We start from the raw sequence: 22,500 nt of genomic DNA, 5'->3' as shown, positions 1-22,500 counted from the left end.
TCTAGATTAGAGTCACTGAGCTGACAGCCTGGCCGCCCTGGAGAGGAGTCGGTGTGGAAGTAGGAGCAGAACCGGGACCGTCCATTCATCTGTATGTTGATTATAATCACTGAGCTGCTTCCTGACCTGCTGCTTACACAACTACTGGGTTCCATTCATGCACTTTAACTGTATTTAAATATTTAAACTATATTATTATTCAGTCAATACTGTGATTTCTGAACACTAAATTCAAACACGGAGCTTGAAACCATCTTCTTCTGTCACATCACAGCACCACGTACGTAAACTTAGTGAAATCCAGATGAACACGCAGAATATGAAATAATATTATCAAATGATTAAACCTGTTCGTACAGAATATTAAATAAAAACTACATTCTGCTGCTTTAAAATGTAATCTGCTGGATGAATGTGGATGATGGTGGGTTAAATTTTGAAGTGGGCTTGTTGCCAAGCAACAGAGTAAGAGCTGGAGAGGGTGGCAATGTGGGGGCAGGGGGAGGGGGGCATTGGAGCTGTCTCATCGATTTTACCAACAGATAACAAAACAACCTTTGGCCCTGTGTGTGTGTGTGTGTGTGTGTGTGTGTGTGTGTGTGTGTGTGTGTGTGTGTGTGTGTGTGTGTGTGTGTGTGTGTGTGTGTGTGTGTGTGTGTGTGTGTGTGTGTGTGTGTGTGAGAGTGTGTATGTGTTAAAGGATACATTCCCAAGATGACAGCTTCGAGGCATTTGATTGGCAGAGACTCCCTGATCATCTCTCTTGCCGTCTCCATTAACCTGGAAGGGGAGGAAGATGAGGGGGAGAGAGGAGGAAAATGAGGGGGAGAGAAGAGGAGGAAGATGAGGGGGAGAAAGGAGGAGGAAGATGAAGAGGAGAGAGGATGAAGATGAGGGCGATAGAGGAGGAAGAAGGAGGCAAAAATAAATGTAGTGTTATTTACAATCTTGAATTGAACAACTGAAACAGGAATAATCAACTTTCAGATTTGTGGTCATACATGTTCTCCAACATGTTAATGTCATACAGACATGGCTGTTTGGAGGATTTACGATCTCTTCAAGTGAAGTCTCTCTGTACTACATCCCGCCCACCGATAGCTGTAACCTGACTGCACAACAGGCCTGTCAATCAAACAGACACGCCCCCAAAAACAGGTCTTCTTGAATCTTCTTTTCTAATGAATGAGGGATTATTTTCAGATGGACCTCCAGAAAACTAAGAAGAAGGAGTGACTTTAGCTAACAACACCGAGATAACTGATGGACACATTTTATTCACTTTGTATTTGATGAGAGAAGTTGAATGGGAGTCTATGGAGCCGGAGGCTTTTTGGAGCCGACCTCTAGTGGCACTCGCTGGTATTGCAGCTGAAGACACTCCTGGATCGAAACCATTTTACAGACCTGAAGATATGAACTCTTTTATATTCAGTCTGTAGTTTTATATCCAGTCTGTAGTTTTATGTCCAGTCTGTAGTTTTATATCCAGTCTGTGTTTTATATCCAGTCTGTGTTTTATATGCAGTCTGTGTTTTATATCCAGTCTGTGTTTTATATGCAGTCTGTGTTTTATATCCAGTCTGTGTTTTATATGCAGTCTGTGTTTTATATCCAGTCTGTGTTTTATATGCAGTCTGTGTTTTATATCGTCTGTAGTTTAATATGCAGTCTGTGTTTTATATCCAGTCTGTAGTTTTATATCCAGTCTGTTTTATGAAGTGAATACTGTGAAGATCTTAAACCAATCTGTTACCATGGAGACTGATACCTGGATGTGTCTGTTATTATGAGGATGATGATGTCATCACACTACTTACCCACACAGTGGACGGCTCTTCTTGATTTCAAAGAACTGGGTTCCTGTGTGGTTGTATCTGACAGACATGTTAGGGACGTGTTCATCTGACTGTACTGAGCCTCCGCTCCTCAAGGAGGTGCTGTGTTGAGGTTTACGTTTATTTATTCTTATTGTATTTATAGAGCAAAGTGTCCAAAAAAATGTGAACACATCATTTATAGGAACACAACAGTTCAACAACTAAGACGAGTGACAGTTGGACAGAAAAACTCCCTTTTAACAGGAAGACAACCTCAGACACGAGCTCTGATCACCACATATGTTGTCATGGCAACATGTGCCATCATGCATGTTGCGTTAAAGGATACTGCAGAGCCTTCATGTAGTTCTGAATGGCCACCAACCAATCTGAGACCGACATGGAGGGTTTGAAGGTTGGGATGGAGGGAACAGAATGCTGCGGAGAGAAGAGACACATGGTGACACTCAGAGACCCAAACCACCAAAACCATTGTTCAAAGTCTGCAGCTCTGAGGTCCTGATCCACCAGGATCAGTCTCCCGGACCTGATCTGAGTCCTGATCCACCAGGATCAGTTTCCTGCCTGGAAGCTGTTCTTTCATTACATAACTTGAAACCTCAACTCAACTGTTACTGTTGGACTCCAGGCAGCCTGTTGGAGATCAGCTCGACAGCACTGGAGATCTGGATGAAATATTCATTATCTCCTTATATCTCCTGTTCAATGTGAACATTTACAACAAAATCTGTTTATCTGGCTAAATGTTTATTCTTGAGAGTTATGAAAACATCATAATAAGACAACAGTCTGTTTCTACTGTTCCTAGTGGTAGAAAGGAGAAGTATTCAAATATAGAGGAGAGAAACAGGAAACAAAAGGATGGAAACACTCATGACGTGATCCAGGCTGTGCTGCAGTAATGTGGTGAATCCACATTACACCACATCACCGTCACACTGCTGGTGTTTCCTCCACATCAGCCTCTACTGTCCCCAACCTCTACTGTCCCCAACCTCTACTGTCATCAGCCTCTACTGTCCCCAACCTCTACTGTCATCAGCCTCTACTGTCCCCAACCTCTACTGTCCCCAACCTCTACTGTCATCAGCCTCTACTGTCATCAGCCTCTACTGTCCCCAACCTCTACTGTCATCAGCCTCTACTGTCCCCAACCTCTACTGTCATCAGCCTCTACTGTCCCCAACCTCTACTGTCATCAGCCTCTACTGTCACCAGCCTCTACTGTCATCACCCTCTACTGTCACCAGCCTCTACTGTCACCAGCCTCTACTGTCATCAGCCTCTACTGTCCCCAACCTCTACTGTCCCCAACCTCTACTGTCATCAGCCTCTACTGTCCCCAACCTCTACTGTCATCAGCCTCTACTGTCCCCAACCTCTACTGTCACCAACCTCTACTGTCCCCAACCTCTACTGTCATCAGCCTCTACTGTCATCAGCCCCTACTGTCCCCAACCTCTACTGTCATCAGCCTCTACTGTCACCAACCTCTACTGTCACCAGCCTCTACTGTCCCCAACCTCTACTGTCATCAGCCTCTACTGTCATCAGCCTCTACTGTCACCAACCTCTACTGTCATCAGCCTCTACTGTCACCAACCTCTACTGTCATCAGCCTCTACTGTCACCAACCTCTACTGTCATCAGCCTCTACTGTCATCAGCCTCTACTGTCACCAACCTCTTCTGTCATCAGCCTCTACTGTCATCAGCCTCTACTGTCACCAGCCTCTACTGTAATCAGCCTCTACTGTCACCAACCTCTACTGTCATCAGCCTCTACTGTCACTAACCTCTACTGTCACCAACCTATACTGTCCCCAACCTCTACTGTTACCAACCTCTACTGTCCCCAACCTCTACTGTCATCAGCCTCTACTGTCACCAGCCTCTACTGTCATCAGCCTCTACTGTCACTAACCTCTACTGTCACCAACCTATACTGTCCCCAACCTCTACTGTCCCCAACCTCTACTGTCATCAGCCTCTACTGTCCCCAACCTCTACTGTCATCAGCCTCTACTGTCACTAACCTCTACTGTCACCAACCTATACTGTCCCCAACCTCTACTGTTACCAACCTCTACTGTCCCCAACCTCTACTGTCATCAGCCTCTACTGTCACCAGCCTCTACTGTCACCAGCCTCTACTGTCACCAGCCTCTACTGTCCCCCAACTTCTACTGTCATCAGCCTCTACTGTCACCAGCCTCTACTGTCCCCCAACTTCTACTGTCATCAGCCTCTACTGTCATCAGCCTCTTCACCTACGTATCCACACATGGACATCATACTTCGGGGTCATTCTACTGCTCCACATGCTGGAAGGATGGATTTTAAATATAATCTGTTGATGCCATCCAAAATAAAATCCTGTCGTCACAGCTTGAACTGAAGCATTTTACTCCAACAATGGGACTGCAAAGGATTATGGGACAGAAAACATCTCTGTGGTAGTTGTTTGGTGACAACATGCACTGTGCAGTGAGGCTGGCTGCTGACTGGAGATCAGTGGCTCATGTCAACCTGTCATGTTTGTGTTCATGTTTAAATCAAATCAGATCCTTCATCAAGTATAATGATCCTGAGTTTAGAGGACTCTTTATTCCTGGTAACCATCCTGAGTTGAAATGACTCTTCATTCCTGGTAACCATCCTGAGTTTAAAGGACTCTTTATTCCTGGTAACCATCCTCAGTTTAAAGGACTCTTTATTCCTGGTAACCATCCTGAGTTTGAAGGACTCTTTATTCCTGGTAACCATCCTGAGTTTAAAGGACTCTTTATTCCTGGTAACCATCCTGAATTTAAAGGACTCTTTATTCCTGGTAACCATCCTGAGTTTAAAGGACTCTTTATTCCTGGTAACCATCCTGAATTTAAAGGACTCTTTATTCCTGGTAACCATCCTCAGTTTAAAGGACTCTTTATTCCTGGTAACCATCCTGAGTTTGAAGGACTCTTTATTCCTGGTAACCATCCTGAGTTTAAAGGACTCTTTATTCCTGGTAACCATCCTCAGTTTAAAGGACTCTTTATTCCTGGTAACCATCCTGAGTTTGAAGGACTCTTTATTCCTGGTAATCATCCTCAGTTTAAAGGACTCTTTATTCCTGGTAACCATCCTGAGTTTGAAGGACTCTTTATTCCTGGTAACCATCCTGAGTTTAAAGGACTCTTTATTCCTGGTAACCATCCTGAGTTTAAAGGACTCTTTATTCCTGGTAACCATCCTGAGTTTAAAGGACTCTTTATTCCTGGTAACCATCCTGAGTTTAAAGGACTCTTTATTCCTGGTAACCATCCTGAGTTTGAAGGACTCTTTATTCCTGGTAAACATCCTGAGTTTGAAGGACTCTTTATTCCTGGTAACCATCCTGAGTTTAAAGCCTCGGTGGTCCAGCGGATGTTTGCAGTGAGGAGGTGTCCTTGGTTTCTCCTTGTGTCGTCCTTTCAGCCTCCAGAGATTATCCACTGCCCAGATTGTACCGAGGGATTATTGTGTCTGTGTGCCAACACTTCTGTTCTGGTAACGAGAGGCCGATGACAGAGCAGCACTGTGAACGCAGCACATCTTCATCCAGAGACAACCTGATGGGAACTTTATATCTCAGACGGACGACCTTATCATCACTCAGCAGCTCTTTAATGTGCCGACACGACATTATTCTGAGAAATACAAGTTCACCAAACAATCTCTTCCTCATATCTCAGTTTATACTCATATTAAAGTCATTCCTTCTGTCTCCTCCTCCTCATCTCCTACTCCTCCTTCTCCTCTTCTTCTCCTCTTCTTCTCCTCTCCTCTCCTCTCCTCTCCTCTCCTCTCCTCTCCTCTCCTCTCCTCTCCTCTCCTCTCCTCTCCTGCACTGCCAATCAGGTCTCTAATGAGCACATTAATAACAACCAGATTCCCTCCAACACACCTGTCACTCATCTTGATGAGTGACAGGTGAGGAGAGTTTGTGCTGAGAGGCCTCAGAGGCAGCAGACAGACATCAAGGTCACGTCTTCCTGTCTCACATCCTTTCATCTTTCTTTTCTACAATTATTAATACTGCTGCATCACTGGTTATTGAATTTTCTAAAGGTGAATGTAACAATACAACGTATTATTGTCTTCATTCATTCATCGGTTGATTATGTTTTCCACTGGTCGTTTTGCCTGGAGAATATCAGAAAACAGGAGATCTTTAATTGTCCAGTCAAAACATCAAACAAGACCAACTATGTCCAAACCTAGAATATGACTGGACCGTGTAGGAAACACTATAATACAGATATAGAAGAACCCGGTGACAGACGGTACGAGGCCGGTCCAGCAGGAAATTAGTACAATAATATAAAAAGCAGCAAATCTTTATATTTAATGTTTGCTGTTTATTGTTGATATATTACTCTCACAAATTAAAACCCAGGTTTTAATCACAGTGAACCAATGGACCTCATTATTTCAGTCTTCCTCCATGTTTGTTGAGGGAATGTTAACACGACTTAAACATGAACCTGTTTGATTGTTGTGCTTGAAGTTGTTTAGATGGCATCGTGTAAAATAACGTTAGTGTGACTGATATAAAAACTGTGTTTGTTGCAGTGAAATTCTGCGAGGAGGTCAAAGGTCGGAGGTCAGAGGTCAGAGGTCGGAGGGTAAACCGCTGACGAGCTGTTGGGGTGTTTTTTAACAAGGAACCTTTCTAACCCGTTTGAGTGTTGTCTCAGCTGCGTATTTTAAAATGTGTTCAGAATGTGTGTGTGTGTGTGTGTGTGTGTGTGTGTGTGTGTGTGTGTGTGTGTGTGTGTGTGTGTGTGTGTGTGTGTGTGTGTGTGTGTGTGTGTGTGTGTGTGTGAGAGAGAGAGAGAGTCAGGAGTCACACACACACACACACACACACACACACACACACACATACACACACTCTGACAAATACAAAAAGCAGCACTAACATCACTTAACAGGTATGCTGCCCTAATTCAATGCACCTGTTGCCACGGTAACGTGACCCATTGTGTGCACACCTGAGTGTTTCCAGTGAGAACAGGTTGGCGTGTAGCTGTGAACACACAAACGTTATCTGACACTCCGACTCGTATTACAACATAAACTCCTCATTAACGCATGAAAAGAGAAGAAACACAGAAACTTCAAAATCATCAATATTACTGAATTTTCTGTCTGATAGTGAAACATTCAGTGATTCATGAAGCTGCAGTTACTAGTCAAATAAATAATCAAGTCTTTTTTCATGGTCCCATGTCGTCATGTTGATGATTCATGTTCTTATTGATCCAGACACTCCTGAACGTAACACCACCAGTTGCTGCTTGGATTCTTTAAAATAGACTTTCAGCAGCAACATGAGATAAAACAACTATTTAATGTACGATGCTATGAATGCAGCTCATTAGGTTATATTTCTATTATAGAAATGTTATAAAACAGGAAAAGCAGCAAAAAGCCAAAAGATCTCCAAAACACCGAAGATACACTGGTCGATGTGCAGGAACATACTTTATCCAAGTGTTTGGAAACCAAGAGAAAACATGTTTAATCCAAGTTGGAGCAAACAGAAGTTTAACTGAAGAATTCAATATGTTTCTGCTTTAAATAAAAACTTCTATAATCTGTGGTCCACCTTGGTACCGGTCCACCAGGTACCGGTCCACCTTGTTACCGGTCCACCTTGTTACCGGTCCAACAGGTACCGGTCCACCTTGGTACCGGTCCACCTTGTTACCGGTCCACCAGGTACCGGTCCACCTTGGTACCGGTCCAACAGGTACCTGTCCACCTTGTTACCGGTCCACCAGGTACCAGTCCACCTTAACCTTAACCAGCCTACCTTGGGAAGGTACGCGGCGTTCCGGACCCGGTCCACCATCTCCAGGCCCTCGGGGTGCACAGCAGCCACGTGGGACCACATCCTCTCCCAGGTGACACTCTCGATGGGAAAACCGGTCCGGTTGACGTAGAACAGAACCCCCCCATCCTTCTCCTCTTCCTCCCCAGGGGACCGCGCGCTGTGGTTGGGGGGGGGTGCAGAGGACTCCTCCTGGGTGCTGCAGCGGAGGAGGCAGTGCGAGCTGGTGCTCTTGGACCGGCCGTGCCGTCTCAGCTTGGCCGGGGAGGTGCCGGCCCGGCTCGGGGAGTTGGGTCCAGTCATTGATCCCGGGAGGAGGAGGAGAAGGAGGACGAGGAGGAGGAGGAACAGTTAGGGTGGGCAATCCTCCTCCAGCTACAGGAGCTTCTTCCTGTCAGTCAGCATCACTCAGTACATGTTGGAGGTCAAACCTGGGAGGAGAAAAAACAGGAAGTCAACTTCACCAGAAAACATGATTCATCCTCAGATCAGGTCTGCAAGCTGTAAAAACCTCCAGGTACTCTTTAAGAAGAGGCTTAAAAACTCCTGGAAGAACAGCTGGACTGCTGTCCATCACCTCTCCAGATGTTCCTCAGGAGAAGATCTGATGATGAGGGCTGATGGTGCTGGAGCAGAGCATGAAGCCTTCACAGCAGAACCAGCGACCCGGCCGGGAGGCTCCATCCGCTGCAGCAGCACCAGACTGACCCGTCCACAGATGAATTGTTGAATTGTTGGGTTTCTCTGTATAATATTGTAACGTCTTGCTGTAAGGACGTTAATGTGTTAAGTGCCATGAAATAACCTATGTTGTGATTTGGCGCTATATAAATGAAGTTGAATTGAATTGAATTGAATTCCTGCTGCTCTCATTTAAATCACATCATGTCAATCACGTCTTAAAATTGAATTTACCAGAAAAAAACATTTGACGGAAAAATAGGTTTAAAATCACAACCAACGTCCTGCAGGAACACATAAAGTAATGAACAGATAAAATCTACATCCAGAAGAACATGTGAAGTAATGAACAGATAATATCTACATCTAGAAGAACATGTGAAGTAATGAACAGATAATATCTACATCTAGAAGAACATGTGAAGTAATGAACAGATAATATCTACATCCAGAAGAACATGTGAAGTAATGAACAGATAATATCTACATCTAGAAGAACATGTGAAGTAATGAGCAGATAATATCTACATCCAGAAGAACATGTGAAGTAATGAACAGATAATATCTACATCCAGAAGAACATGTGAAGTAATGAACAGATAATATCTACATCTAGAAGAACATGTGAAGTAATGAACAGATAATATCTACATCTAGAAGAACATGTGAAGTAATGAACGGATAATATCTACATCCAGAAGAACATGTGAAGTAATGAACAGATAATATCTACATCCAGAAGAACATGTGAAGTAATGAACAGATAATATCTACATCTAGAAGAACATGTGAAGTAATGAACAGATAATATCTACATCCAGAAGAACATGTGAAGTAATGAACAGATAATATCTACATCCAGAAGAACATGTGAAGTAATGAACAGATAATATCTACATCCAGAAGAACATGTGAAGTAATGAACAGATAATATCTACATCCAGAAGAACATGTGAAGTAATGAACAGATAATATCTACATCTAGAAGAACATGTGAAGTAATGAACAGATAATATCTACATCCAGAAGAACATGTGAAGTAATGAACAGATAATAACTACATCCAGAAGAACATGTGAAGTAATGAACAGATAATATCTACATCCAGAAGAACATGTGAAGTAAAGAACAGATAATATCTACATCTAGAAGAACATGTGAAGCAATGAACAGATAATATCTACATCCAGAAGAACATGTGAAGTAATGAACAGATAATATCTACATCCAGAAGAACATGTGAAGCAATGAACAGATAATATCTACATCCAGAAGAACATGTGAAGTAATGAACAGATAATATCTACATCTAGAAGAACATGTGAAGTAATGAACAGATAATATCTACATCTAGAAGAACATGTGAAGTAATGAACAGATAATATCTACATCCAGAAGAACATGTGAAGCAATGAACAGATAATATCTACATCCAGAAGAACATGTGAAGTAATGAACAGATAATATCTACATCCAGAAGAACATGTGAAGTAATGAACAGATAATATCTACATCTAGAAGAACATGTGAAGTAATGAACAGATAATATCTACATCCAGAAGAACATGTGAAGTAATGAACAGATAATATCTACATCTAGAAGAACATGTGAAGTAATGAACAGATAATATCTACATCCAGAAGAACATGTGAAGTAATGAACAGATAATATCTACATCTAGAAGAACATGTGAAGTAATGAACAGATAATATCTACATCTAGAAGAACATGTGAAGCAATGAACAGATAATATCTACATCTAGAAGAACATGTGATCTTATTATAAAAACATGATAAAACTCGTTATAATGCTGGTTTATTGTTACCAAGTGAAAGAGATCAAAAACGTTTTAAAAACTGGGTAGAAAGTCACCGGAACACCGGAAACTTCATCTATGGGTTTTTTCCCTGTTCGGTCCTGACCGTTATTAATCAAACCGTTTCTCCCACAACCGGCGGTCCTTCCGGTTTAACGGCCGTCGGACTCGCCCGGTTCCGTTCATAACACGGAGCCGTTTGGTCTGAAGTCCTGTTGAGGTTCGAGGCTTTGTAACGTCACCTGTTCTCTTCTGTACAGGTCAAGCTAACAAGTGCTAACAGCTGTCAGGCTAAAGGACAGCATGTCCCCCTTCAAAATAAAAGCACGACGTTTGTCAATCTGGCGTTATACACAGTAAACACTGCGAATCGTAGTAACCCGATAAATTATTCATTATTAAGAGACCCAGAAAAGACCTATCTGGATTCTTTCAACCAAACGAAACGAGCTACGGCGGAGAGATGTTATTTTGAAAGTCTCCACCAGAAGTCCGCCTGTTGTTGCTAGCTCCTCAGCCGACACGGACCCTGCGGGGCCGTTACCTCCCACCGCCCCGGTCCGGGGAATTACCTCTTCGGTGCATTCCCTCCTTTTAGCAGCCTGGAGGTGCTTCGGTACCGGCTACGTGTTCAGAGAATCCGGCGTCATAACATTAACAAAGGCTTTTATCCCCCACATGGTTAAATCAGCGGGAACAGAGGTCCACCGGACACCGGACACCGACTCTTCTCCTCTGAGCCTCCGCTGCTCGGATCCCCGGCAGTCGGCAACGCTCAGTGGCTTCTCATTGGTCGAGCTAACAAAGAGGGGCGGGCTTAAGAGGATTCTCTTCCATATGTGGAACGAATGCTGCTCTCTGATTGGCTCATTTTGATGGACGAAGAGGTCAACAAGTGATAGATCTGCAACAAATGGGATTTCCTCGCCCTCGTTTCACTGTTCATTTTTCACGTTTTCGTGTGCTTGAAATTTTTGCAGCTCTTAATTTAGGATTAATTACAATTTAATAAAAGAGGATTAAACAAAGAAGGAAGGAATAGTTACTCTGACAACAAACACGCTTCACAAAATATAGATAGAAAATGAATCCAGCAGTCCTGGTGTGTGTGTGTGTGTGTGTGTGTGTGTGTGTGTGTGTGTGTGTGTGTGTGTGTGTGTGTGTGTGTGTGTGTGTGTGTGTGTGTGTGTGTGTGTGTGTGTGTGTGTGTGTGTGTGTGTGTCTGTGTGTGAGTGTCTGTGTGTGTGTGTGTGTGTGTATCTGTGTGTGAGTGTCTGTGTGTGTGTGTGTGTGTGTGTGTGTGTGTGTGTGTGTGTGTGTGTGTGTGTGTGTGTGTGTGTGTGTAGGGGGGGGCATCTCAGCGAATCAGCTGCAGGAGAAACATACTTAAAAAAGTAATTGAATGAAATTAACTCTGCTTGAACTACAACTCAACAGTTTAAGCATCTCAGCACATTCACGTGACAAAATCTATTTTATGTTTGTGGCGATCATGTAAATATGAATGCTGGACAACTACTTTTGAGGTAGTAACTTAACCTACAGCTCCCCCTTCTGGATAAATGGTTTATTACAGCAAGAGAAGAGGAAGGTTGTATAAAGCAATGAAAGTGATGCTTTCTGTTTAAATTCAGTCAAAACATCCAAGAAAAACAATTAAACTCTGGAAAATAGCATGATGTGATTTAAATGTGAGAGCATCAGGAACATTTATCCAGAAGTCTCTGAGATCTAGATTACAGACGAAAACACACATTATATATTAACTCAAATAAACATGAGTGATTGTGGGAGGGATTTGGGTTCACGGACATGTTGTGTAACTGGTCCCTTATTGGTTGAGCTGATAACAGCGTGGAGGTCTCTGGGAGCAGTGGACCCTCAGGATGAAGAGGAGCAGCTTCAACAGTGAGAGGGCCACTGCATCACCTTCATCTTTACCTTGAACCTTGCAAATGTTTCATCATCAAGAGGAAAATGTATTGATACTCCTAGAAGCAGTTTCTCCGCATTTAATAAAGAGCAAAAAAAAAGTTTACATTTGTACCTCATTGTGAAATGTCGATCAATAATAGAAAATAATAATCAGAAGAAGTTAATAAATAAAAAAAGATTTCCACTGCTCTAAGTAACTGAAATGTATCATAATATTCTTATTTCTACTTTTTGCATCATGTTGATTTATCACTTTTAACTTCAGAGATACTCTTAATCTACTACGCCCCCTTCTGGACAAAAAGAGTTTATGCTCGTCTGCATGTTTGAGTGAGTCACTACTCTACATTGTGAGTAACTGATTATTTAGATAAAGTATAAACACCTCTTATAATAAATGGGACTAGACTGTGGTCTGATGAGTCCTGTGGGTTTGGATGGAGGCGTACAGGCTGCTGGGGTCGCTGGAGGCCTCAGCAGGAGTGGAGGAGGCTTTGATCACGCTGTAGGTCATGTCATCACCCTTCTGATCTCTACCCTGAACCTGAGACCAACAAACACCAACGAAACTAAATATTCAGGGGAAAGTTCATGCCGTTAGTTATTTACTAAAATATGTTTGTTCTGTGTGACAGACTGATGCACAATTCTTAACCAAAGCTGCAGTAAACACCAATAAAACAACAGTAAACATCAATAAAGAAGCAGTAAACATCAATAAAACAGCAGTAAACACGAATAAAACAACAGTAGACACCAATAAAACAGCAGTAAACATCAATAAAACAGCAGTAAACACCAATAAAACAGCAGTAAACACCAATAAAACAACAGTAAACATCAATAAAGAAGCAGTAAACATCAATAAAACAGCAGTAAACACGAATAAAACAACAGTAGACACCAATAAAACAGCAGTAAACATCAATAAAACAGCAGTAAACACCAATAAAACAGCAGTAAACACCAATAAAACAACAGTAAACATCAATAAAACAGCAGTAGACACCAATAAAACAACAGTAAACACCAATAAAAAGTAGTAAACCAATAAAGCGTACCTGGGCTGTGCAGCCGGTGTTGTGGGTTAAGCTGATGAAGGCGTAGGGAACATCTGCAGGATCAACCTACAGAGTGAAGACATCAAGTGGAGCAATGTTTACTCAAATACTTCTGATGTACTTCACTTTCTACTGCTGCTGCTGCAGGAAGTACTGCTCTGCATGCTCCACGTGTTCACTCACACTCTGGAACTGATACGAATATGGAGGTCAAAGGTCACTTTAATTCATAATTAATTCACTAACTAAGACAGCGTTTCCTACAAAAGTCTGATCGGATGAAGAGATGAAGAGATGTGGAGATGTAGAGTTGAAGAGATGTAGAGATGTAAAGATGAAGAGATGTAGAGATGAAGAGATGTAGAGATGTAGAGATGTAGAGATGTAGAGATGTAGAGATGAAGAGATGTAGAGATGAAGAGATGTAGAGATGTAGAGATGAAGAGATGTAGAGATGAAGAGATGTAGAGATGTAGAGATGTAATGTAGAGATGTAGAGATGAAGAGATGTAGAGATGTAAAGATGAAGAGATGTAGAGATGTAGAGATGAAGAGATGTAGAGATGAAGAGATGAAGAGATGTAGAGATGTAGAGATGAAGAGATGTAGAGATGTAGAGATAGAGATGTAATGTAGAGATGTAGAGATGAAGAGATGTAGAGATGTAAAGATGAAGAGATGTAGAGATGAAGAGATGAAGAGATGTAGAGATGTAAAGATGAAGAGATGTAGAGATGAAGAGATGTAGAGATGTAGAGATGAAGAGATGTAGAGATGAAGAGATGTAGAGATGAAGAGATGAAGAGATGTAATGTAGAGATGTAGAGATGAAGAGATGTAGAGATGTAGAGATGTAGAGATGAAGAGATGTAGAGATGTAGAGATGAAGAGATGTAGAGATGTAGAGATGTAGAGATGAAGAGATGTAGAGATGTAGAGATGTAGAGATGAAGAGATGTAGAGATGAAGAGATGAAGAGATGTAGGGATGTAGAGATGAAGAGATGTAGAGATGAAGAGATGTAGAGATGTAATGTAGAGACGTAGAGATGTAAAGATGTAGAGATGTAATGTAGAGATGTAGAGATGTAAAGAGAAAGAGATGTAGAGATGAAGAGATGTAAAGATGTAGAGATGTAAAGATGTAAAGATGAAGAGATGAAGAGATGAAGAGATGTAGAGATGAAGAGATGTAGAGATGTAGAGATGTAGAGATAAAGAGATGTAGAGATGAAGAGATGTAGAGATGTAAAGATGTAGAGATGAAGAGATGTAGAGATGTAGAGATGAAGAGATGAAGAGATGTAGAGATGTAGAGATAAAGAGATGTAGAGATGAAGAGATGTAGAGATGTAAAGATGTAGAGATGAAGAGATGTAGAGATGAAGAGATGAAGAGATGTAGAGATGAGAGATGTAGAGAGAGAGATGAAGAGATGTAGAGATGAAGAGATGAAGAGAAGAGATGTAAAGATGTAGAGATGAAGAGATGAAGAGATGTAGAGATGAAGAGATGTAAGATGATGAGAGATGAAGAGATGAAGAGATGAAGAGAGATGAGATGAAGAGATGTAGAGATGTAGAGATGTAGAGATGTAGAGATGAAGAGATGAAGATGAAGAGATGTAGAGATGAAGAGATGTAGAGATGTAAAGATGTAGAGATGAAGAGATGTAGATGAGATGAAGAGATGAAGAGATGAAGAGATGATGAGATGTAGAGATGTAATGTAGAGATGTAGAGATGAAGAGATGAGAGATGATGAAGAGATGTAAAGATGTAGAGATGTAGAGATGTAGAGATGAAGAGATGTAGAGATGAGAGATGATGTAGAGATGAAGAGATGTAGAGATGTAAAGATGTAGAGATGTAGAGATGTAGAGATGTAGAGATGTAGAGATGTAGAGATGTAGAGATGAAGAGATGAAGAGATGTAGAGATGTAAAGATGTAGAGATGTAGAGATGTAGAGATGTAGAGATGAAGAGATGTAGAGATGAAGAGATGTAGAGATGTAAAGATGTAGAGATGAAGAGATGTAGAGATGAAGAGATGAAGAGATGAAGAGATGTAAAGATGTAGAGATGTAAAGATGAAGAGATGTAGAGATGAAGAGATGAAGAGATGAAGAGATGTAGAGATGTAAAGATGTAGAGATGTAGAGATGAAGAGATGAAGAGATGTAGAGATGTAAAGATGTAGAGATGAAGAGATGAAGAGATGTAGAGATGTAGAGATGAAGAGATGAAGAGATGTAAAGATATAAAGATGTCGAGCCTGATAACCTCACGGCCACAGAAATCTTGCTCAGTCATCAAATACTTCATGATTCAGTTAATAAACTCACGATGTCACCGCTCGGAGTTTTAATCCCTGAAAAGAAAAGAAAAGAAAAAGAGTGAAATTTAGGTTGAAGACTGAAAATCCAGTTTAACAAAGTGTTTGTTGATGAAAGTTGAATCTCTCACTTTTAGTCCTCCTCCATCTGAACACGGCCACAACGGTTATTAAGATCGCTGCTGAAACCACAGCGACGATGATCAGAGCTGTATGAGCTGCAATCAAAGCATCAAATCAAAATGTAGAAGGAGAACTCCTGAATCTGACACGTTTATTAAATATATTATATTTGATTCAGACTTTATATTCTGGTTTGTGAGCAGCGACGGTTCCAGATGAGGAACAACAGAACAAATGATTGATGATAAATTATCATTCATTTAATTGTTTAGTCATCGTTTGCAGTTGTTGCTCGTACACACCTTCATTTAGTTTTATTGCAGGTGGTGTTGCAGGTGTTGTTGCAGGTTTTGTTGCAGGTGGTGTTGCAGGTGGTGTTGCAGGTGTTGTTGCAGGTTTTGTTGCAGGTGGTGTTGCAGGTTTTGTTGCAGGTGGTGTTGCAGGTGTTGTTGCAGGTTTTGTTGCAGGTTTTATTGCAGGTGGTGTTGCAGGTTTTGTTGCAGGTGGTGTTGCAGGTTTTATTGCAGGTAGTGTTGCAGGTGGTGTTGCAGGTGGTGTTGCAGGTGGTGTTGCCGGTTTTATTGCAGGTGGTGTTGCAGGTGGTGTTGCAGGTGTTTCTGGGGTCGGTGTAACTGTTGGACATGAGGACATGAAAAATAAACAGATTTCAGTGAACAAACGTCCTCACATTTACCATGTGAAGCTAAAGTTAGTCGTTTCTCATTATTCATACTTCTTGTTGATTCTTGCTAAGTTGAGCTCAGAGCTGCAGATAAACGCTGAAGTGACTCAACTTCAGTCTGTTTGTGGTAAATGAAGAAAAACATCGAGTCAGAGGTTCCTTAACTTTTTATCCTCACTTTGCTTGTTAAGGGCTTTTCTGCAAAGGTCTTTAACGTTCAGGGTTTCCTTAAGGATCAGACAGATGAGGAGGAAACCTGAAATACCAGAGAACATTTTAAGAAACCTGAACTCAGACTTTAAAGATGTTCTCTGTAGGTTTATCTGTTCTCAGACTTTAAAGATGTTCTCTGTAGGTTTATCTGTTCTCAGACTTTAAAGATGTTCTCTGTAGGTTTATCTGTTCTCAACTTTAAAGATGTTCTCTCTCACTACAACTATACTTCTTGTAATGTTTAGTTTATTTAAGGAGTGTTGAAGCTGAAAACATGATGATGTAAATACTCACCGTTAACATGCAGATCAACCACAGAGTCTGTAGAGTATTTTCCTGATATGAACTCTCTGCAGGTGTACTGACCTTCATCATCAGGCTTCAAGTCCTTTATAACCAGAGAACAGTTCTCTGTAACATTCAGTCTGACTGATTTATCTCCGACACCTTGGTGAACCTTCCCTCCTTCAAACAGTGCTAATGTTGCTGTCGTACTCTGACCACTGAACAGCCAGGTAGTCTCAACAATCTGACCTCTGACCAGCGAGGTAGTCGGGAAACACGGAGCATCAACATGTTTTCTATGTTCACAAGGTATCGTGACTTCACCTCCGACTCTGACAGAGATGTTGGACCGTTGTTTACTTCCTGCTGTGGACAGAATGAGAGAAATACAAGAAATAATATCAGACAAAAGAACAGCTGATATGTTCATACTTAATACTTCATTTTAAATACGTTTGAAAATGTTCATGTTTGAAGAACACGTTAAACTCACTGTTAAAAACAGACAGCGAACATACTTTAATGATTAAACTACGATCAGTAATATCAATACATATTTTTTAATAATTATGTTTATGAATATTTATCATGTTTTCTTACCTGTAAATAGAAGCATCAGGAACAGTCATTTTAAAAGGTTTGAATTCAATCATTGTTCTTCCTTTAGTCTCTTATTGTCTCTAAAGTCTAAAGTCTGAAGTGTTGCTGCCTGATGAAGACTGATGTGGTCGAGTTTCTACTTCCTGTGATTATTGTCTCCTCATATCTTTAATAGGCGGAGCTTATTAACTTTTGTCTCAGATATTATTGACATATAAAGAGGAACAAGCATCTGTGGCAGAGTTTTTTTTAAAGTGCAGCCCGGATACGTCCAATCTGAACCGTTTTCTGGTGAGTAACAAGATGAATGTCTGAATTCTGTTTCACCGTTTTCACCTTGAACAAATATGAAGGACCTGATATTATCATGGGATCATAAACGAGCTGCAACTTTGTTCCGTTCCTGTAGAAAACCAGACTTTTAACACATCTGTAAAATAACAGGTTAAAAACATGCAGCAAACGGTGCTGTCACTTAAAACATTGATTTCATCTGTCTGAAGTCTTTGATCATTAAAAACGTGTTTTCTTGCTCTAAAGTCACATTTATACTAAAAGTGCTGCTAAAGTCTTAACGTGACATTAAATGACACAATGTGTCCAACTAGCACACATGTCAAACAACAGGACACGTGATGTCCCAGATAAGATGTTCCAGCACTCTGCACACTGTGTTCTGCCATGTTGTGTTCAGGTGTTTCTGACTACGTGTTGTGTTCAGGTGTTTCTGACTACGTGCTCTGCCGTGTTGTGTTCAGGTGTTTCTGACTACGTGTTGTGTTCAGGTGTTTCTGACTACGTGCTCTGCCATGTTGTGTTCAGGTGTTTCTGACTACGTGCTCTGCCGTGTTGTGTTCAGGTGTTTCTGACTACGTGCTCTGCCGTGTTGTGTTCAGGTGTTTCTGACTATGTGTTGTGTTCAGGTGTTTCTGACTACGTGATCTGCCATGTTGTGTTCAGGTGTTTCTGACTACGTGCTCTGCCGTGTTGTGTTCAGGTGTTTCTGACTATGTGTTGTGTTCAGGTGTTTCTGACTACGTGTTCTGCCGTGTTGTGTTCAGGTGTTTCTGACTATGTGTTGCATTCAGGTGTTTCTGACTCTACACGATCTGCTGTGTTGCGTTCAGGTGTTTCCAGAGTGGTTGGTGTGATGGACTTCATGGTCATCAATGTCCTCGGCTCTCCAGGACAGATAATAATTAGCCAGGAAGCAGGAATACAAACTGGATCCAAAAGCTGAAGTCGGTGACAGAACATGTTTTTCATTTCATGAAGTAAGTTTGTTTGAGGAACTTGAACATCAGCGGACTCGTTCTTCCAACATCTGTCCGGGTACCAGGCTCCTCCCTGGAGAACTCATGCCACTCATTCTAACAGCTGTTAGTTTTCCAGTTTCAAGCTTCAAATGATAGAAAAGCATTTCCCTTTACAGGAAGTGGTTTACAGCTCCAGACAAAATGAAATAAAATAGGAATTCACTTGAATTTGACCAGATGAGAAAATAGAGCGAGGTAAGTTCAGCAGAGTTTAGACCTTCAGACCAGATGAGACGAGTCAGTAACTGAGAAAAGGTTCCTGAGAACATCTCACTCTCAAAGTACTCCATCAGTGCTGGAGATGACGAGCTGGAGACCAGCAGGGCCGAGCAATCGGAAGTGGAACATCTCTACTGATCAGGTTACCGTGGTAACGGATCAGTAACATGATCGGGTATAAAAAGATGATTTCAGAGAGGCGGAGTCTCAGCAGTGAAGATGAGGAGAGGTTCATCACTCTGTGAAAGACTGTTAGAAAATAGTTCAACAATCTAAGAATAATGTTCCTCAACGTAAAACTACAAAGAATTAGTGGATTTCATCGTCTACGATTCATAATGTCATTAAAAGATTCAGAGAATCTGGAGAAATCTCTGAACACAAGGGACAAGGCTGGAAACTATTATTGGATGGTGGTGATCTTCGGGCCCTCAGGCAGCACTGCATTAAAAACACACTATTCTGGAGTGGAAATCACTGCATGGGCTCAGGAACACTTGTGAAAACCATCGTCTGTGAACACAGTTCATCGCTGCGTCCACAAATGATGTTAAAACTCTCCAAAGAAGAAACCAGATAGAAACATGATCCAGAAACACCGCCGCCTTCTCTGGACCGAGATCATTGAAGATGGACTGAGGTGAAGTGGACAACTGTCCTGAGGTCTGATGGATCACAATCTGAGTCTTTATATAGATCATGGACGCTGCATCGTCGAGCTTCATTCAACCAATCAGCACCAAAACCAGCTGAAACTCTGCTGCTGCAGCTTCCTGTGCATCAAATGGTTTTATGGAGCACAGTGTGTTTTTAAAATAGTTTTTAATGGGACAGCAGAGTACTTATTCCTTTTTTCAATGGACATTTTTTTTCAGCTCATCAAGAGTTGAAAAAAAAAGTTCAACTGTGTCATTGTCACTTGTTACCCAGCTGTCCAATGAAAGTGGAGGCGGGGCTTCGTGCATGTGAATTGAAGGAACCATGTGTTTCAGCTCCGGTGTAACGAGACGGCCAGATGGTTAATTACAATAAGGACACGTCCGTTATGATAATCAAAAGGACCTCAGTGTGTCATCAAGGAACGCTTCTCAATAAACCTTCCAGGGAAACCTTCACCTGGAACCACTGCAGGGTCGTATCAAACAACAACGTTACAACAAAAGAAGGCAAAAAGAAGAAAAGACCTAGCAGATCTCACACCAGGAGGGAGGAGCAGCTCAGCTGGTGCACCTTTTATACTTGGCCTTAGTACCCAGGAAGTGGGAGGAGCCACGGCCTGGCTGAACCTATAAAAGCTCAGGAGGGACATTTCCTCTCTTGCTCCACTCTGGTCACTCAGCTGCAGCTGTGCTTTGGACTTTAAGGTAGAATGAGGTCATAATTATTTATGAGAGATTTTATGTTTTCAGACAATAATTTATTAATGACCTTATCCCTGCTGGTATCGGACCGGCTCAAGGCCGCTCTGAGCGAGATGCTGCCTCCTCTCTAACTATAATAACGAGACTCTGTACTCTGGATGGTCTGAACCTTTCTGCAGAAAGCTTTGACTAAAAGACCTTAAAGACAAATCTCAACTCACCTCCAGGTTTCCACCCCACTGAGTAACGGGTTAACCCCACTGAGTAACATGTTAACCCCACTGAGTAACGTATTAACCCCACTGAATAACATGTTAACCCCACTGAGTAACGGGTTAACCCCACTGAGTAACGTATTAACCCCACTGAGTAACGGGTTAACCCCACTGAGTAACATGTTAACCCCACTGAGTAACGTGTCAACCCCACTGAGTAACATGTCATCCCCACTGAGTAACGTATTAACCCCACTGAGTAACGTGTCAACCCCACTGAGTAACATGTTAACCCCACTGAGTAACGTGTTAACCCCACTGAGTAACGTGTTAACCCCACTGAGTAACCCCACTGTGAGTAACATGTCACCCCACTGAGTAACGTGTCATCCCCACTGAGTAACGTGTTAACCCCACTGAGTAACGTGTCAACCCCACTGAGTAACGTGTCAACCCCACTGAGTAACGTGTCAACCCCACTGAGTAACGTATTAACCCCACTGAGTAACGTGTTAACCCCACTGAGTAACGTGTCAACCCCACTGAGTAACGTGTCATCCCCACTGAGTAACGTATTAACCCCACTGAGTAACATGTTAACCCCACTGAGTAACGTGTCATCCCCACTGAGTAACGGGTTAACCCCACTGAGTAACGTGTCAACCCCACTGAGTAACGTGTCATCCCCACTGAGTAACGTATTAACCCCACTGAGTAACGTGTCAACCCCACTGAGTAACGTGTCAACCCCACTGAGTAACGTGTCAACCCCACTGAGTAACGTGTTAACCCCACTGAGTAACGTATTAACCCCACTGAGTAACGTATTAACCCCACTGAGTAACGTGTCAACCCCACTGAGTAACGTGTCAACCCCACTGAGTAACGTGTTAACCCCACTGAGTAACATGTTAACCCCACTGAGTAACGTGTCAACCCCACTGAGTAACATGTTAACCCCACTGAGTAACATGTTAACCCCACTGAGTAACGTGTTAACCCCACTGAGTAACATGTTAACCCCACTGAGTAACGGGTTAACCCCACTGAGTAACGTATTAACCCCACTGAGTAACGTATTAACCCCACTGAGTAACGTATTAACCCCACTGAGTAACGTGTCAACCCTACTGAGTAACGTGTTAACCCCACTGAGTAACGTGTCAACCCCACTGAGTAACGGGTTAACCCCACTGAGTAACGTATTTCCTCCCTGACTTGTGTCTTTGTCCTCTTGCAGCGTCTCTTTGTTCAGTCCAAACGCAGCCTGTTGTCATGGAGGTTGTGATCGTGTCTCTCGGGTCCTTCGTGACCGTCTCCCTGCTGGCGGCTCTGCTGCTTCTGCTTCTCCATCTCGTCTTGTCCTCCAGCTTCAGCTCTCAGAAACACCGGCAGGAACCTCCAGGACCAAAACCACTTCCTCTTCTTGGCAACCTGCTGCAGCTGGACATGCAGAAACCCTTCCAGGTGTTCCAGGAGGTGAGTCGGACGCTTCGCTTCATTCTCTTCTCTCTGTTGCATTTCTGTGTCCAATGATTCCTGCGGTTTCCTCGAAGCTCTCCAAGAAGTACGGACCGGTGTTCACCGTCTATCTGGGCCCGAAGAAGGTGGTGGTCCTGGCGGGATACAAGACGGTGAAGGAGGCGCTCGTTAACTACGCTGAAGAGTTCGGAGAGCGCGAAGCACCGTTGACTATAAAGGAAGCAAAGCTGAACCACGGTAGGATTTCTCCAGAAGCTCCCTGGATCCTCGGGGCTCTGGTTGTGATTCCAAAGGCTCGAGTGCTTCACAGGAGATAAAGGCCTCAAAGCTCAATTTATCTGATTTATCTTTATTTATTTGCTGTTATGATCATTACTAACATGTTGTGTGATCTTATGAACTCAGGCATCGTGTGGGCCAACGGAGACTCGTGGAAGGAAATGAGGCGCTTCGCTCTGATCAACCTGAGAGACTT

The 22,500-nt window shown here is 42.3% G+C and overlaps 2 protein-coding genes across 5 annotated transcripts in view; one reads left to right on the top strand and one right to left on the bottom strand.

Annotated features, from left to right (window-relative positions):
- The window catches only part of vash2 (vasohibin 2), a 13,113-nt gene extending 2,155 nt beyond the window's left edge, over nucleotides 1-10,958 (bottom strand). Inside the window, exons 1-5 of one of the 3 annotated variants that reach the window (XM_069725116.1) lie at nucleotides 10,772-10,958; nucleotides 7,683-8,131; nucleotides 2,170-2,258; nucleotides 1,821-1,877; nucleotides 706-780 (exon numbers count right to left, since the gene is read on the bottom strand). In XM_069725116.1, coding sequence (XP_069581217.1) covers nucleotides 706-780; nucleotides 1,821-1,877; nucleotides 2,170-2,258; nucleotides 7,683-8,003 — 542 coding nt within the window. In that variant the 5' untranslated portion in view covers nucleotides 8,004-8,131; nucleotides 10,772-10,958. Of the gene's footprint in view, nucleotides 1-705; nucleotides 781-1,820; nucleotides 1,878-2,169; nucleotides 2,259-7,682; nucleotides 8,132-8,277; nucleotides 8,628-10,305; nucleotides 10,409-10,771 lie in introns of those variants that run through there. The other 2 variants (XM_069725118.1, XM_069725117.1) reach the window with 2 other exon arrangements.
- A 6,723-nt stretch (nucleotides 10,959-17,681) lies between these two features.
- Nucleotides 17,682-22,500, top strand: part of LOC138636848 (cytochrome P450 2K1-like) — an 11,274-nt gene continuing 6,455 nt past the window's right edge. For both annotated transcript variants that reach the window (XM_069725120.1, XM_069725119.1), the window contains exons 1-4: nucleotides 17,682-17,723; nucleotides 21,784-22,022; nucleotides 22,100-22,262; nucleotides 22,431-22,500. The exon at nucleotides 22,431-22,500 is cut by the window's right edge and continues 80 nt beyond it. In XM_069725120.1, coding sequence (XP_069581221.1) covers nucleotides 21,819-22,022; nucleotides 22,100-22,262; nucleotides 22,431-22,500 — 437 coding nt within the window. In that variant the 5' untranslated portion in view covers nucleotides 17,682-17,723; nucleotides 21,784-21,818. The remainder of the gene's footprint in view (nucleotides 17,724-21,783; nucleotides 22,023-22,099; nucleotides 22,263-22,430) is intronic.

This window comes from Brachyistius frenatus, unplaced genomic scaffold, assembly GCF_029030835.1.
Source record: "Brachyistius frenatus isolate BFR_SWC_R1_liver_20210118 unplaced genomic scaffold, ASM2903083v1 Contig_409, whole genome shotgun sequence".
Taxonomy (NCBI): Eukaryota; Metazoa; Chordata; class Actinopteri; family Embiotocidae; genus Brachyistius; species Brachyistius frenatus.
This window is presented reverse-complemented; position numbering and strand designations above follow the sequence as displayed.